This window comes from Mchenga conophoros, linkage group LG16 (assembly GCF_057382185.1).
Source record: "Mchenga conophoros isolate Kocher_MC1m ecotype Shallow Benthic linkage group LG16, M_conophoros_male_GT1.1, whole genome shotgun sequence".
NCBI classification, from domain to species: Eukaryota; Metazoa; Chordata; class Actinopteri; order Cichliformes; family Cichlidae; genus Mchenga; species Mchenga conophoros.
This window is the reverse complement of record NC_140541.1, coordinates 37796100-37813425: the sequence shown is the minus strand read 5'-3', so window position 1 is coordinate 37813425 and position 17326 is coordinate 37796100. Positions and strand designations below refer to the sequence as shown.

Genomic DNA, 17326 nt, shown 5'->3' with positions numbered 1-17326 from the left:
TTTTCTGCTTTGAGATTTATTGACGCGTAAATGGTTCTAACAGGGGCTTACAGGAAGCCATTTCTGTGACCTAGTTGTATGCATAAGAAGGACGAGATCAATTAACACCAGAAGAGTTTGTGAGTTCCTGCCCCTGTGCTTCTGCAGAGCTCTGGCCAATCACAACAAAGCAGACTTTGAGTTGGGTTCGAGTAATTTTTGCGCTCACTGTCGGAGCGGTGAAGTGTTTTTTACACGCAGAGTTCGTGCAGTGGGTCAGAAAAAAGGCATTTCTTCCGTGAGTGGGAATGACAAGCTTAACCCGTGTATCAAGACCTTAGGGAAACATCGAAAGTTCATCAGAAGAGTTTATTTCATTATTGAAGTTTAGGTTCGGGTTTTAAAAACAACAAAAACGCTTCACACGAAATAACATCAACTGTTCAGAGGACACATCTCGAGTCAGAATGACAGCCAACATGGAGAAATCCAAAAACTTTCGAATTGATGCGCTGCTGGCGCACGACGTGGACCAGAGGACGGACACGGACAGTGCGTCCCCCGGGCTGTATCACAGCAGGAGCCCCGGAGACAGCCCGCTGTCGACCGGCGGCTCAGAGACGCCCTCCTCCCCTCATCCAAACTCCTCAAACTCGTCTCCGGCGCAGTCTGAAGTCCTCTCCAAGTCTCATCTCTTCAACCTGTCCCAGTCGGCATTCCCTGCCCTGCATCAGGTGGGTCTCATCGGAATGCACCCGAGCTCTGTGTATCCCGTGGCGGCCCTCGGAGGCCAGCACACCGCCTTCATGTACCCCGGCTTCACGCAGCTGGTCCATCCGTATCCGGAGCAGCTGAAGGGGGTCACCGGGACGCTCCCACTGGAGCCTTGGATCAGAGCCGGGATAATGATGCCCAGACTCAGAGAGTATAACGGTGAGTTTGCGTGTTTGTTTCCACAGATTTGCATTTTTCTCGCCTATAAACTTTATCATTGTTATTTTCGTACATGGTAAGAATTTTTCAACATCTTAATTTTTGGATCAAAGTTTTTGAATATTTAATAAAACTTGTTATAACATTCTTCTGCTTGGTATTAACATTTAAATAATAATTTAATAGTTGCAGTGTTTCTTTGTTGATCACGTATTTGGCCAGTGTGTTAATTTATGTAGAACAATAAAGCACTTCATAAATTGATTCTATATTTTTTCTTTAGTTATTGATTGTTTGGTGCACAGCTGCATGTGTTTTTCTCTGAGGTCGTTTATTGTAAAGATCACTATTACCTGTGTGTTCGTATTGAAAGTGCTTTGACATTGAGAAGCTGTAGTTTGAGGACGATTTATGTCATACAAATAACATGCACTGTTTATGGTAAAGGTAACACCTGATACAGACCTCAGTCAACTGATCACACTTATAGTGTTTTCATTAAGGTAATGGACCCCTGTGATGGTTTATTACTCCTCTGCAGCAATCCTGTTATCATGACCCTCCATCAAAGCAATAACTGTTAACTGACAGAAACACTGTGACACAGGTCGGCTGTGGCAGCAATGAGAAACCAGGATTTGGGATTTTGTAATATTTCCTTTCCTCCTTAATCCCATTTATAGATTACCTTTGTGTAGGCCGCCATATGATTTGCTTCCTTACAGGCCTACCAGTCATAACAAGTGAAATATTTCCACTTGCAGAGACAAATTAATATCATTGATATGTCATAAATAATTTGTCTGGTTTCTCCTCAGCACCATCTCAGACAGGTTTGTTGGGGAAGTGTCGGAGGCCCAGAACAGCTTTCACCAGTCAGCAGCTGCTGGAACTGGAAAACCAGTTCAAGCTCAACAAGTACCTATCCAGGCCTAAACGGTTTGAAGTGGCCACCTCGCTCATGCTAACAGAGACTCAGGTTAGACGCTGACAAAGTTAGTGAATGACCATATAAGCCAACAATGGCTATTTTTTGTGTGTAACATTAACAGCTCCCTGGTGTTTGATTTTTACTACATTCTTGTCAGCATTTCATATACCAACTTCATTTATTCTCAGTTCAGCCAGCTACATTACTAAATAGTCCAAACTGTGATGATTCCTGCCATTTCCAGGTTAAGATCTGGTTCCAGAACAGGCGGATGAAGTGGAAGAGAAGTCGCAAAACTAGGGAACAAGTAACTCCAAGCAGCCTCGCGGACAGAGAAAGAAGCGGGATGGATTTGAAGAGTATCAAACGTCACGGTGGCTCTCGCACCTTGAGCCTAGAGGATGAGGAGGAGATAGCAGGGGAACACGAGGATGAGAAAGAGCAGATAAAAGAGCTGAGAGAAAGTTCCTTTGGCTCTGTTGGGTTCACGAGGCATTCAGGAGGAGAAATGGCAAACTACAACTCTTACTCAGAGGAGGAGACTGAGGAGGGAGGCCCAGGAACAAAAACTGGGGCTTTCCCATCATAAACTCGTCCATGTTTTTATTATATGTCTTCTTATGCTCATTATTATTAAAATAGTAATGCCATTGCAATCCTGTGCACGAAGACGGTGGAATGAAAACAACGTTTTGTTAAAAGTTTTGCTTGGTTAGTTTGTTTTTTAACAGCCTGGATCATAGTGCTAAACCAACTCCAAACATCTCAGTCTGTTATTAATATTACATGAAATCAGAACTGTTCAATTGTTATGTACCTGAACATTTAATGCTTTAATAGCCAGCTATCCATCCATGAGTTATGACTTTAAAATCAACAAATAATTCAGACTTTTTGAATTTATCTTTATGACTTAAAGCCCACTTCCCTGTCCTGCCACCTGCAATAAACACATTTATCTTTGTACGCGCATGCAATTAAACTACATGAACGAGTGATAATGGCACTTTCATAGAAGGTAGTAGACAATGAGACAGACATAAAATAAAACTAATGGTGTCAGTGTGGATGGTAATATTATCCAGGTTTCCTGGTCCGTTACAATACGTGATTTACGTGAACTCAGCTGATGTTTCAGGGCATTATAAACACATAACAGGCACACTGTTGTGTTGCTACTGTATTTCCTTTTAGGAATTTAGTTTGTTTTATGATATTGAATGCTTTCCCTTTGTTTTAGTTTCTTGGAAATGCTTGTATTTAGTTAAAGCCATGGACTCAGTGAAATATCTGCATGCCTTGCTTTTCAAGTTTGCCTTCTCATCCCCCTTGTACTCTGTAAAAAATATATAATTTAACAGTTATAGAATTTAATATATTTCTTTTTTTTGCAATGCAGTGTCAGAGTTTTTGTTTGCTTGTTAATAAAATTTTCGAAATTACCTTAAATTCATGTGTTTTCAAGTTTGTTGAAAAAAAATGAGAAACTTTGGATTATGAATTATAATTAAAGTTCTATAATTTAATAAAGTAGACACAGTGTGGCTGAACCATTTAAAGGATGATTACCTGCTATAACCTAACATATCTCTGCATCCGCGTATTTACATACCGTAAAACTACGTCACAGCGTCACCACTCTGGTTACGTCCTCACGTAGCAGTTTGCAAATGACCCTTATCAGCCGCCGTAATTTCTTCTGGAGGCTTGTTGCTATGGAAACGACAACGCAACAACGCTGACCCATGTCTGTTCCCGGTGTTCCCGGTGTGTTCTTTCTTCTTCGTCTTCAATTTTGAGGCAAATAAAAAGTAGTTGAAGAGTTTGCTCCGCGTGTCGGTAAGGTGAGGTTGTTTTTTAGCCACCAACCAGTTCGTGTTACTGACCGTAAAATGTGTCTTAAACGGGAAAGAGCTACGTTACCATTCCCCGTGTTTCCTTCTGTGTCGAGGACTAAGCGTCTTCTTCCTTTACAGCCATGTTAGCGGAGACTCGGGGTCCTGACCCGCTGGTGTCTGCCGCTCCACGGGAGGCCTCCGTCACTGGCAACGATATCAAAGTAAAGTTTGGCATCATTGTTTTTTTCCTGTTTGAGATCTGTGAGAATAACCCTGTGCTGTGCTCACATTTACGAAACTGTGTTTGTTTAGTTTTGTTTACTTTATGTCAATAATGTAAACAGTATACAGAAAATAATCCAGTAAAAACTCTACAATGTCACAAAGTTATCAGTGTTTATTTATCCAGCTTCCCTGTTGATTTAAACCGCAATAACAGCAGTGAACACATTTCTAACTACACATAATACGTACGCTACATAAAATACAAATTATTCCCGTATTATCTTGTTTTCACAACTCCATAATTGTGCTCCACGCAGCAAAGCAAGTAGCAGCTAAAAACAGAAACACTGACTAAAATTCAACATCTTCCTCTCCTATCTGATGAAGATCATATCTTTATACTTCTTTTTGGTTAAATTTATGTTTGTTGCAAAAGTTGTTATTGTCCCAGACCTTTGAACAATAGCTTAAATAAGGTGAACATGGAGTGATGTGAAATCCTGCTCTGCTTTGTTTAGTGCTGCTTGTTGACACTGAAGGAAGAATATATTTAACGTGTCCTGTCTAACTATCTATAATGTCTTTTTCTGTATCAACACCATCTATCTGGATCTTTATATTTGTATTTAATCCATTTACAACTAACATCATTAATCATAATTTGTTCTTATCAAGCCAAATCTTTAATTGAAATATACTGTGTGCAAAAAATGTTCACTGAATGACTTCATCCATTCCTATTGGTCAATGTAAAGTTTGTACAAAAATGTATCATTTTGAAGATATAGTTGCCTTTTCTCAAAGAGACATTGCTGTATGACTGTTTCAGGTCCACTATAAATGTTAAAGATTGTTTTGAATTTGGAATAAATGTTTTGTTTTTTGTGTTTTTCCAAAACTCACATCTCCTACAACACCAAACCTGCCAGGATCCAGGGATTCCCCACAGGCAGAGGGTTGGGAAGTGTCAGCGACGAGCACCAAGCCAAAGAAACTGCTTCTTTGGAGTGGAAACGAGACCAGAGCTGGCCTGGGAGGACTGGGACCTGGGCAGAGAATTTACCAAGACATTAGTGTTAAAGAACGTCCACAACAAGCTAAAGAAGCTACACATAAGGTGTTTAATCTGCTCTGTGCAAAGCTAAGCTTTGTTTTATCCCTGCAGATAACACGTCCCTCGCTTCCCTTCACAGGCCTCCTGTGTCCAAGATTTTCTCCACCTTGGCTCCTCACATAGCTGTCATCAGCCCCGGGACTTCCTTCTCCATACAAGTCACCTTTAAACCTCTTCAAAGGGTAACACATGTCAAAATCAGACAGAATACTACTTGATCTTCACTGATTTTGAAATATGAAATGTACTAGTGCTTTCATGCTTATGCAGCAGTATCTCTGTAGTCAGTAACCTTACATGATACAAACTGATGTATAGAGAGCAGGTAAATATAAAAGTAATTTAACTGTTTCTGTCTTCTGCTTGTGTACTGCTGCGTGTGTCTGAGACAGTGTGAGTATGAGGACAGCATTGAATTTCAAGGGAAAGAAGGCAGCTTTCATGTATGCCTCCGTGCCGTCGTTCCCTCTCACACCCTGGAGGTTCCTGAGTCTGTGATGCTCCCGCTCTGTGCTGTTGAACACTCCACACACACTGATTTCCCATTAAAAAATGCCAGGTACACGGTTATGTCTCTGTGTGTATTTCATTTAACCTGTATGTGTGTTTTCTATGTTGGGAGGAAATAGAAAATAGAACGCTTGCTTTTATTTTACTTTAATCGCCTCTTTTTTATTTAATCCTGTAGTAAACTCCATACGTACTTCCAGTGGGAGTGTCCTGCACCATTCCAGCTCCGTCCAGAGCAGGGCCTGTTGAAACCCGGTCAGGAGTGTCACACCACAGTGGTCTTCCGGCCACAGGAGGCACTGGTGTACCAGCAGCAGGCTCTCTGCAGGTTTGGAGAGGAGGGCAAGCTCGAGAGCAACTGCACTGTCCTCCTACAGGGACTAGGTACTGTAACTAGCAAACCAAAGATCTGATCACAGTGTCAGTGGGTAAGGGTTAGCGTGAGAAACTGTCATAACTGTCAGCCTCCTCACTGTCTCGTTTACTTGTACGTCATGACCAAAATATAAAATGATGGGCTTGGCCCACTCCCATAAAGATAACGTTTGCAACATCACACGATGAACGTAAAATACAAAAGGAGGAATAGAAAGTTAGCCTAAATACTGTTTTCCCTGTAAAATTCCACTCTAGGTATTTTTAGATCTACTTCAAATAGTCAAAAGCTGACACATCGGTCTTTCAAGCATCTGTTTTACCTGCGACTTTTTATCTTGCTTTTTTAAGCTAAATATCCACATCTACTGGTGAAAAATCCCAGCAGCAAAGAGGGAGAAGATAATGGTGGCCCACTGGTGGACTTTGGTCCTGTTGCTGTTGGCAAGAGTTTGCAGAAACACTTTGACATTTTTAACCCGTCTCCGGTGGGTGGTGCACATAGACACGTAAGTGCAAAAGTTCACGCTCGAAGCCTTCTCCCACACATCTTTGCATCCTTTCCTGCAGGTAACGGCGTCTTTTTCTCTGTCACGGCTGCCTGGTGGGGTGCCCTCGTTTGGATCAGAGTTCAGCTGTGATGCCACCCGTGGTAGGGTGGCTCCTGGTGGATCACGGCGGGTTTCAGTCACTTACTCCCCTGCTGTGGTGGATACTGTTTCAGTGGAGTACTTGTCTCTAAACTGCAAAGGCACGCTCAGTGAAAGTCTGCTCAAACTCTCTGGGCGTTGTATTGGTAAGAGGCCCAGACATGAAGGAAAACTCAGTTTCTCTGTAGCTTTAGTAAAGCACATGTACACTCCCAAGAAAGTTGTATTTTCAAATAATAAAAGGAAGATAGTTTATAACCCAGATAATCTCCTTTTGCAGGTCCCAAAGTTGCCTTGTCTTCCTCTGTGGTGGATTTTGAATGTGTTGAAGCAGGAGGATCAGTTGTACGGACGGTGGAGCTCGTTAATGCTTCCACTGCTGAGGCTTTCTACCAGTGGGATATTGACTGTAGTGGGAACAGTGTGTTTAGTATCCTACCAGCAAGTGGCGCTGTTCTCCCACATAGTCACACCAGAGTGAAGGCAGCCTACAGGCCCACACAGCCTAATGCACACTACAGGAGAGTGGCATGTCTCGTACTGGACGGGGTAGGACATGTTAAACACGGCACGGAGACAAGCATTTCTACCTATGTGCTTACATAATGTCTCTTTTAGGAGCCGGTGTTTCTTGACCTGATTGGTACCTGCCACTCAGGGCACCAGAAACCTGCCATACTAAAACCTGAACACTTGGTTCTGCACACGCTTCAGCAGGACTGCAGACAGAATTCACCACATGCCCCGGCAGCCCTGCGGGGAGGTCATAAAATAGAGTCTGACCAGAAAGGGCTGCACTCCCCTGTGGAGGGGGTATGCTTCCATTTTCACATTTCTGTATTTAAATTTCAGCGAAGGCTTAGACTTGCCTCTCTGACTCGTTGTCTGTGTCATTTACAGCAGTTCATGTCAGCCACCGCCGTGGAAGACTTTTACCGGGCCTGCTTGGGGCACACGGATCCTCTCTGTTTGAAATCTTCATTGCCATTGCTACGTGTATCTGTGGCCCCGACTGAACTGCTGTTTAATCACAAGCATACATCCTCTTCATCTCCTTCATCTGCTTTTACGCAGTCGGTCTCTATCACAAACCACACCAGGAGGAAACTCAGGTACGTCTTCGTGTCCTGCAGCGTGGCTTCTTTTGATGTTTTTGTTTTTCTGTCTGAAATCTACCTTTAATTTCTGACCGCTGATGCTTATATTTCATGTATTTCCCTTCAAGTCTCGTTTGGACTGCCGCCCAAGAGTCTCCATTCTCCATCGCTCCATCATCTTGTGACTTGGCTCCACTTAAGTCCACCTTGTTCAGAGTGACGTACGCGCCCAAGCAGCTCAATACTCTGCACGGAGCACAACTTGAGTGCTTTGCATACGATAAGGTATTATTATTTTATACACTGCAGTAAACTGTGCATTACAACAGGCAGCGGTGCTTTTTTGACTTAGTATAACCTGGTCTTAAACAGTCACATGCTTTCAAACCTATGCTGTCAATCATGCGTCTTTGGACTCTGCAGCACAGTCCAGACACAGGTGTGTGTCCGCCTTGGTGTGTGACCATCAGAGTCATTGGCCACTCCTTTCAGCCAGGCAAAGAACACTTCACTCCACGCTGCTCCGTAAATCCCCCTCACGTGGTAAGAACAAAAAAGATGCACTTTCTTCAAATCCCAACTCATGAGGAAAATCTTTAAGATAATAAATCAAATATTCCTTCTTAGAAACAACATCTGGAGCTTGCTGAATGATTTTGTTCTACTAGGTGTTTCCAGCCCTCAGTGTCATTTCCTATCGGACAGTCCTGCTTCACAATGTTGGAGACTGGCCGCTCACTTTCTGTTTGGAGCGCAGCTCAAACCCTGCCCTGGCAGAATCGGCGTTTGTAGTTCCAAGCTGTGGTTTGATCCAGCCAGGAGATCACCAGATCCTGTCCCTCAGAGCAGTGCCAGCAGAGGATAGTTCTGAGCAGGGGTTTAAATTACACCTGCAGCTCAATGCATCTAAACTCACAAAGGTGCGGCCCTGCACGAGAGCGTCAGTCAACAGTCACTCACGTTTTTACGTTATTTTTATTTTACTGTCTGTTAATGTCTCTTTCTTCTTCAGGAACTGACAGTTGTCAGTGTGGTGGAAAAGCTGTGTGTGTCTCTGGAAGGAGGCAGCACTTTATATTTCCAGCCAACAGCAGTGGGCTCGCAGGCCCAGCGCACCCATCACATCAGGAACCGAAGCCTGTTGCCAGTGAGGTCGGCTGCCTGATTTGTTTCTGCGCTCTTATTCTGGTCGTGTTTTCCGACATTTTTCAGTGTATTGTTTGTAGTCTGGACTTACCTCAGGATCATTCATCTTGTCTACAGCTGGCTTTCTCTGATTTCCTTTCATGATAGATTCCAGTGGAGCATTCCAGAGCCAGACCAGGAGCTTATCTCTGTCAAACCAGATGCTGGTGAACTGCATCCCAATGAGTGCTGTGTGAGAGACTGAGAGAGGAGTGCACACTGCACATTTATGTAGACAGTAACTGTGGAACTGTGGAAAAAAAAGCTGTTTAATTTGTTTATTTTTACTACAGATGCAGACGTGGACCTTCAGTCCGCTGGCAGAGAACGCATACACACTAGAACCTACTCTAACCTACTGGCCTGTCCAGTCACATGGATCCATCAAGTCACACCTCACCCTTGTAGTGGAGGGAGTGGGATCCAGGGGCTGGATAGAGGTGGAACTATTCATGTGTTTGAGTGATTTCAATATGTACACATGCTTGTTTTTGTTTTTTGTGAGTCAGTCATAACCGTAGACAAATATTGCAAGAAAATTCAAGCAATCATTTCCTGTAGCTTTGGAACAGCAGCAGATCTTTAGAGGTGCCTTCCTTCCCAGGCAGAGAAATCCATCCTTGATGTGGGAGAGACTTTGGTTGGAAGCTGTCGAACTGTGGAGATTCCTGTAGTAAACAAGAGCCCCTGTCCAGTCTCCTTCGGCCTCTCTGTGCAGCAGATACTTCTGGATGATGAACATCACTCTGACTCTGCAGCTCAGCCAAGTGGTATCTCGTTTTGTGATACATGTATACGTTCATCTGCACTCTGTACTTTTTGATTCTACTAGTGAGACTGAATCTGTGTCCTTTTAGCCCTACAGCTGGACTTGGAGAGGGGAACTGTTGCCTCTCACTCCACCATGGTGGTCCGATCCACAATCAGACCGAACAGGCAAGCCGAGTACCTCTGGACCATCACATATACAACTCTGAATGCCAGTGGTAGAAAACATACACACTCCATACGCTTAAATGTTTACTGCAATTTAACTCCAAGTCATTATTAAGCAACACTGCCTGTTTTATCCTGCTCTCCCTGTCTCTCTCTCTCTCCAGGATGTGTGATGTCATCTCCCCAAGCGCTTTGTGAAGTGCGAGCTAGGGGTGTGTTTCCCACCCTGCAGGCGATGGATGCGTGGAGCTGTGGCTGTGTGGGTAGACTCAGCAAGACACACATATGGAAACTCTTCTCACTGGACTGTCTCAACGACCAGCTGCTGTCCAACCCGTCCTCTGAAGAACTGACCTTTCAGACTCCCACCAGGCACAGGTCAGCATCTGAAACAAGCAAAAAAACTAAACAAAACAGAAACGTAACCCTGGAATAATTAAAGTTTTTTGGTATTAATGGTAATTTTTTGTACTTGAATTATTTTGTATTTGTTGTAGAACAGTTTGTAATTCCTGAACGACAAACAGTCATTTTAAACCTGCAGTGTCTGGGTGTGGTGCGCACCACCCTGTTGTCTCCATCTGTCTCTAGACTGCACACAAGTCCTTCCATCTTCACCAAAACCATGCTGGATTTCAACTTTGGTTCGGCTCCTGTTGATTCAGATCCTTCAGACCTTATGTTGATGCTTCACAACCCTGGGTGTATTCCTGTACACTGGTATGTAAATATCATGCCATAAAGTATACTATTATTACAGACCAGTCTGCTCTATGCACCCTGTCATTTTTCATTTTTGTTGTTGAAAGTAGAGCGTATGTGATGGTTTGAAGGTAAATTCTACCATCTGCTGATAGTTGTCTTCTTCTTTGATATTAGGGCCTTCTTGTTTCCAGAGGATCAACAGATAGAGTTGGAGTACTGGGCAGTGACGGGAGAGTTCAGTAACACAGAGCTGTCCCAAATGAAGGTCTTACTTTTTTGTGTCTTTTGTTTATTCCATTTTGCAAGAAAAAATATCAATATTATGATAAGACAGAGATAAAAACAAAAGTAATGTTTCATGTTTTTCACAGGTTCAGGACAACCAATTGTTCAGTGTTTCACCTCGCGCTGGAACTTTGCTCCCAGGCCAGAAGAGGGCAGTACACTTCAGCTACAGGTCAGAGATCATGACTGCACATGTCCCATAATCATTACACACTGACTAAAATCTGAAGCAAATTAATTTATTAACCAATGAACTAATAAACTGATACCAAAACATTCAAAACGTTGTCGTTCACAGTCACGTCTTTGTTGGGACGGATCACTTTCCTGTTGTGTTCAAGCTCTCATATGGCAGAGAAATCTTGGTGAGGCTTTTAAAAACTTTATATTTACGCAGGTCTGACAGTGCAGTAAAAATAAGTCACCTGACAGTTTTGCTAGTGTCAAAGGTAAGCTAGCTTTGTGCTCCTTTTACATTTTTGACCTTTTTTTGTGATGCTATGTCAGATTAATGAATGAGGGGCATGACAAACAGATATTTATGAAGTCAAAGAATCCAGTTTTATTTATATAGCACCAAATTGCAACAGCAGTCGCTTCATGGCACTTTATTTTGAAAAATAAAGACCCCACAGTTATACGGAGAAAACCCAACAATCAAACAACCCCCTACGAGCAAGCACTCGGCATTCTGTAAGAAACATTTTTAACTTATTCATGTGACAGTTCACATTTTAAGGGATGATGTACTTTCTTTTAACATCAGCACATTCGCTGCATTCGATTGTTTTCATTGTCTTTGTGTCCATTTCATGTATTCTGTGTGCAGCTGAACTTTCAGGGGGCGACGGTAGAGAGGGATCAGCCACATCTCCACTTTGACTCCCACCAACACTTCTTCACCTCCGTAACTATTGGAGACTGCAGTCCTCCAAAGCAGGTGTGTCTCTGCAAGTGTGTGCAGCGAGAGGATGTTTACAGCCCAACGCTTGGAACGAAAAGATTTGTGATTGTTTGTTTACCACGCAGGTGTATGAATTACACAATGGTGGGGCAGTGCCAGTGTGCTATGAAGTGGACACAGCTGTGTTGTCACAGCTTCAAGCTGACAACTTTGACCATCCAGTGCTGCGCTGCCTCAATCCACAAGGAGAAATTCCTCCAGGGAAAACTGCAAAGCTGGAATGGATCTTCTCACCGTTGGAGGCGAAGACGTATCACGTACGACATCATACTCTGCACATCTTACCCTGTCGTCAGGATATTTACACAACCCGATTCCAGAGAAGTTGGGATGCTGTTTAACCTCCTAAGACCCGAACTCTTCCACGGCAGCATTTTTAATTTCTCTTTGATATTTGGGGCGATTGGGGCCCGATGAATGTAAAAACAAAGAATTACCAGATGTTTTTTACCTTATTTTTGTTTTTATGAAAAATCAGAGCCACATATGAGGATATTAGTTTAAAACTTTGATAGAACAGTAGCAGTATAATGTCCTCGTAAGTGGATATCAGGCCCTTGTAGAGCAGAATTGAGTATTTTGGTCTAAATAACCCAAAATGTGATGTCCACGTATGTGGACGCAGGTCCTAGGAGGTTAAAAATGTAAATAAAAGCAGAATTTATTGGTTTGCATATATACATGTATGTATTTATTTATTTAGAGTTTATGAGATTCTGTTTTTATTTACATTTTGCCTTTTTTGGAACTGGGTTTGAATTGTGTTTTGTACTTCACCAGCTGGCATTGTTATCATTTAGGTAATAATCATTTAGAAATCAAGAGGAATTAGAAAGATAACAGAACAGTAACGATAAACACACTCTGTCGTTTCTGTATCCCCAGGTAGATGTTCCTATCCACATCGGAGGTAGTGACTCAGCGGTCGTGAGGTTTGAGGGACGTGGGCTTAGCAGCCTTACACAAGACTCCTCAAACCACTGTAACAGCAGTGACTGTCAAGCTTTTGTACCCAGTGTTACGAGGGTGCCCTTCCCGGGACAGGTGAGACTACGTTCATTTGAATCTTTTTTGTGTATCATTCAAATATTATTTTCATTGAATTCTAACATGTTTGCTTTATGCAGGTGTTGTTCCTGTCTGAGGACAGCATCTTTCTAGGTGACATCCCTGTGTGCTCACAGTCTTCGAGAATCTTCTTCCTCACCAACGTGTCTTGCGCAGACACCGCCCACTATGAATGGGACCTGCCCCAACACACCAACCAGCAGGAAGAGGAAGGTGCAAAGGTAGCCAAAAAAAACATAGATCCGCCCTCTTTGTGTGGCTCTGTTTGACTGTCACGGATCACACAAACACGGCTTGTACAGTGGGGCAAAAAAGTATTTAGTCAGCCACCGATTGTGCAAGTTCCCCCACCTAAAATGATGACAGAGGTCAGTAATTTGCACCAGAGGTACACTTCAACTGTGAGAGACAGAATGTGAAAAAAAAATCCATGAATCCACATGGTAGGATTTGTAAAGAATTTATTGGTAAATCAGGGTGGAAAATAAGTATTTGGTCAATAACAAAAATACAACTCAATACTTTGTAACATAACCTTTGTTGGCAATAACAGAGGTCAAACGTTTACTATAGGTCTTTACCAGGTTTGCACACACAGTAGCTGGTATTTTGGCCCATTCCTCCATGCAGATCTTCTCGAGAGCAGTGATGTTTTGGGGCTGTCGCCGAGCAACACGGACTTTCAACTCCCGCCACAGATTTTCTATGGGGTTGAGGTCTGGAGACTGGCTAGGCCACTCCAGGACTTTCAAATGCTTCTTACGGAGCCACTCCTTTGTTGCCCGGGCGGTGTGTTTTGGATCATTGTCATGTTGGAAGACCCAGCCTCGTTTCATCTTCAAAGTTCTCACTGATGGAAGGAGGTTTTGGCTCAAAATCTCACGATACATGGCCCCATTCATTCTGTCCTTAACACGGATCAGTCGTCCTGTCCCCTTGGCAGAAAAACAGCCCCATAGCATGATGTTTCCACCCCCATGCTTCACAGTAGGTACGGTGTTCTTGGGATGCAACTCAGTATTCTTCTTCCTCCAAACACGACGAGTTGAGTTTATACCAAAAAGTTCTACTTTGGTTTCATCTGACCACATGACATTCTCCCAATCCTCTGCTGTATCATCCATGTGCTCTCTGGCAAACTTCAGACGGGCCTGGACATGCACTGGCTTCAGCAGCGGAACACGTCTGGCACTGCGGGATTTGATTCCCTGCCGTTGTAGTGTGTTACTGATGGTGACCTTTGTTACTTTGGTCCCAGCTCTCTGCAGGTCATTCACCAGGTCCCCCCGTGTGGTTCTGGGATCTTTGCTCACCGTTCTCATGATCATTTTGACCCCACGGGATGAGATCTTGCGTGGAGCCCCAGATCGAGGGAGATTATCAGTGGTCTTGTATGTCTTCCATTTTCTGATGATTGCTCCCACAGTTGATTTTTTCACACCAAGCTGCTTGCCTATTGTAGATTCACTCTTCCCAGTCTGGTGCAGGTCTACAATACTTTTCCTGGTGTCCTTCGAAAGCTCTTTGGTCTTGGCCATGGTGGAGTTTGGAGTCTGACTGTTTGAGGCTGTGGACAGGTGTCTTTTATACAGATGATGAGTTCAAACAGGTGCCATTCATACAGGTAACGAGTGGGGGACAGAAAAGCTTCTTACAGAAGACGTTACAGGTCTGTGAGAGCCAGAGATTTTCCTTGTTTGTGGTGACCAAATACTTATTTTCCACCCTGATTTACCAATAAATTCTTTACAAATCCTACCATGTGGATTCATGGATTTTTTTTTTTTTCACATTCTGTCTCTCACAGTTGAAGTGTACCTCTGGTGCAAATTACTGACCTCTGTCATCATTTTAGGTGGGGGAACTTGCACAATCGGTGGCTGACTAAATACTTTTTTGCCCCACTGTATTCATTGTTGTACAAGCCATTATTTTATTCTCTTTCTCACGTTGATGAGCGTTGATGTGCTGTGTCAGGTTGTGCAGATCCACCCAGACCGAGGTCGTCTTCGTCCGGGGGAGTGTGCCCTTTGTGTCCTCACCTTCACTTCTACTGATTACCCCACAGTTCATCAGCTGGATGTCGTCTGTCAGGTAACACAGACGCATCATCGTAAAGTTTAGATTTTGTTACAGGTGGCACAAAGGCCCAGTTCACACCACTGAGTCAGTACAATGAGGTCTTTGTCATGTTCCACAAACCATTTCTGTGCAGAAACTGCAGTGTGGTGTGGTGCATTATCGTTGTTTGCAGCAATGCTTACTGTTGGCCTAGGAAAGTCACAGGCCACCTTACCCATGCAGGGTCAGATGCATCTTCTCAGGGTTCTGTGCTTGGACCTCTCCTCCTTCCTTTATACATGTTACCCCTGCCACGTGTCACCTGCAGGCACGTTATGCAGACGACACGCAGCTCTATTTTCTTTTAACCCCACTGACATTCGTAAACTCAAAGCTTTGCCTGCTTTGATGCTGGATGGAATAGAACTTACTGCAGCTAAAATAAGTACAACAACAGAGCTCCTGTCTGTAAAGTTAATATGGTAAAAACCTCAGGGTCCTTTTTGAAAGCACCTCAGCAGGATTAAACATCTCACTTCAGACATCCAGTCTTGTTTTATGCAGCTCAGTTTTACCTAAAAGAAATGTTTTAAAAACATTTTATCCTTGTTCATCTTCTGTCTTGTGTCATAAATCAAGTTTTTTGTTATTATTTTTCTCATTTCCTTGAATTGTTGCGTCCTTTTCCTCTCTTCTCTAGGTTACTCTGGAAGCTGAACGTACTCGGTATAACGATGCTTTGCAGCACTGGGAAGAAGAAAGAGAAAGACAAAAAAACGAATTTATAATCACGGACAAAAACATCACAGAGAGCCAAAGAGTTCTGATCGACGAGGTCTGACTTCAAAGACAAATTATTAAATTTTTTAAAATCATGTAGAAATCAAAAGTATTTCACTCCTTGTCTCGTCACAGACACTCCCAGCAGTTCCTGTAAGAAAAGGTCCGCCACTCAGAAAATATAAGGTGGTCTCTGTGATTTTATTATTAAAATAATTACGAGACTATAAAAGAACATGAAGCTTTTATTCTGACTTCACGTTCTCTTTCCACTCTAGACCCTTCCTCCCATCTGTGCCAGTGGTGTGTATGAAGCAGCCAGTGCAGGCACTAAGCTAAGAACGGCCGAGCTGCGGGAACAGCGACAGATAGCAAAAGTATGGAGGCGCCCCGACCCCCCCAGACCTGCTCTGCTGTATCTCAGGGTCACAGCACACTCCCATGACCTTATAGAGTACCTAAAGAACTGTCCTGATTACTTTAATAAGCATTATAGGTAAATCAGATACAGAATATGTTCAGTCCTTCATCCCTGAGCTTAACTGTAGATGCTGGAGCGATGACATGTCATTTCTCCTGCTGTTATTAGAAGCCTTCAGTCAGTTCAGATGCATCATCCTGAACCCACCGTCTCTACTGGGCTTCCTGCTCCAGCACACAGCCCCGACAAAGAGATCCTCTTCCACATACTCAGCTGTCTGCTACGGTACCGCCCACGTGTAGAGTAGACAGCCTGTCTTATGCATTTATTCTAATTTATAGATCGGTGATATTTAAGATGACAACACTGAAAATCAATCATGCATGTTCTTCGTATTTCAGCGACATACTCGATGACTCCGCCTTCATCCAGCGTCTGATTTCTTCGGCCTCCAAGCCCGACACCTACCGGCCCGCGGGATCGTCCTCTCCTGACAGATCATCGTTTCCATCCTCCTCCTGTCAGTGTTTGTGTCCCAGCTCTTCTCCCCCCGCCAGGCCGCAGACTCGGGCTCTGAGCAGGGCAGTGGGCAGCGAGGAGAGTGCAGGGTGCTCAGGAAACACGCCCCACACACGCGAACATGTGTCTGCTTTCATGAGTGAACTTGTTTTGATGAACACCCTCCAGAACCTGATGATGGAAGCTGTCAGAGGAGAGCTCGTCCTCACGGCGTGCCCCCGCCCTAATATCTTGCCACCTGTTAGTACCAGGTGAGTACAGACACACTCACATTAGCCTTCGCAGCGTTTCCTCTTTCTTTAGTTTGTTGCACGAGTCAGAAATGGACTCTAATTATTTGACGCATTGTTTGCTCCATTAGGAGGAGGACGCCCAAACCCCCGACCGGGGAGGAGAAAACTCACCTCTGACACGAATGAGATGCTGAACAACTACATGTGTCGTCAACAGTTGTGTATTATTTACATCTCGTGTGAATTTTATTCTGAAATCTCGATCATCTTCAGTCTGTGAGGCATTCTTGTTCTTCCCTATAAAAAGTCAAAATAACACACAGAAGCTAAGGACGAAGGTTAGAGCCGTACCGAGTGCCATTTAATATTTCTCTTACTATTACTCACATAAATAGAAAATATAATTTTCAACAATAAATTAATAGCAGAATAGAAAATAGCTTTAAATATACATATTACCAAGAAAAGCTGGCAATAAAGGGAATTATTACCCTACCCCAGCTGGCAGCAGACGCTC

At 43.4% G+C, this 17326-nt stretch overlaps 2 protein-coding genes across 6 annotated transcripts; both read left to right on the top strand.

Annotated features, from left to right (window-relative positions):
* The first annotated feature begins 232 nt into the window (after positions 1 to 232).
* LOC146557291 (uncharacterized) lies at positions 233 to 3177 on the top strand. Its single transcript, XM_085249730.1, has 3 exons — positions 233 to 912; positions 1731 to 1891; positions 2088 to 3177. The coding sequence occupies exons 1-3, from the start codon at positions 447 to 449 to the stop codon at positions 2430 to 2432; spliced, it is 972 nt and encodes a 323-aa protein (XP_085105856.1). The 5' UTR covers positions 233 to 446; the 3' UTR covers positions 2433 to 3177.
* Positions 3178 to 3557: 380 nt separating this feature from the next.
* cfap65 (cilia and flagella associated protein 65) lies at positions 3558 to 17076 on the top strand. Of its 5 annotated transcripts, none has more exons than XM_085249736.1 (35): positions 3558 to 3687; positions 3820 to 3902; positions 4836 to 5023; positions 5100 to 5202; positions 5413 to 5579; positions 5709 to 5914; positions 6257 to 6393; positions 6476 to 6701; positions 6836 to 7104; positions 7174 to 7368; positions 7456 to 7667; positions 7781 to 7937; positions 8076 to 8195; positions 8321 to 8572; positions 8665 to 8804; positions 8946 to 9030; positions 9131 to 9277; positions 9442 to 9607; positions 9695 to 9823; positions 9938 to 10151; positions 10365 to 10493; positions 10653 to 10743; positions 10850 to 10935; positions 11062 to 11128; positions 11593 to 11703; positions 11793 to 11984; positions 12613 to 12771; positions 12855 to 13016; positions 14773 to 14889; positions 15557 to 15691; positions 15772 to 15822; positions 15915 to 16132; positions 16226 to 16342; positions 16459 to 16827; positions 16938 to 17076. In XM_085249736.1, the coding sequence occupies exons 2-35, from the start codon at positions 3822 to 3824 to the stop codon at positions 16984 to 16986; spliced, it is 5247 nt and encodes a 1748-aa protein (XP_085105862.1). In that variant the 5' UTR covers positions 3558 to 3687; positions 3820 to 3821; the 3' UTR covers positions 16987 to 17076. The 5 variants fall into 5 exon arrangements, with proteins under 5 accessions (XP_085105862.1, XP_085105861.1, XP_085105860.1 ...); XM_085249735.1 differs by having other exon boundaries at positions 3563 to 3610; positions 7459 to 7667; XM_085249734.1 differs by having other exon boundaries at positions 3563 to 3610.
* The last annotated feature ends 250 nt before the right edge of the window (positions 17077 to 17326 follow it).

Excerpts from the sequence above, each read along its gene's own strand:
- LOC146557291 (XM_085249730.1), top strand. The coding sequence starts at position 447 with ATGACAGCCAACATGGAGAAATCCAAAAACTTTCGAATTGATGCGCTG. Across the intron at positions 913-1,730 it reads CAGACTCAGAGAGTATAACG|CACCATCTCAGACAGGTTTG; the intron begins GTGAGTTTGCGT and ends GTTTCTCCTCAG. Across the intron at positions 1,892-2,087 it reads TCATGCTAACAGAGACTCAG|GTTAAGATCTGGTTCCAGAA; the intron begins GTTAGACGCTGA and ends TGCCATTTCCAG.
- cfap65 (XM_085249734.1), top strand. The coding sequence starts at position 3,589 with ATGTCTGTTCCCGGTGTTCCCG. Across the intron at positions 3,903-4,835 it reads TCACTGGCAACGATATCAAA|GATCCAGGGATTCCCCACAG; the intron begins GTAAAGTTTGGC and ends CAAACCTGCCAG. Across the intron at positions 16,828-16,937 it reads TTGCCACCTGTTAGTACCAG|GAGGAGGACGCCCAAACCCC; the intron begins GTGAGTACAGAC and ends TTGCTCCATTAG.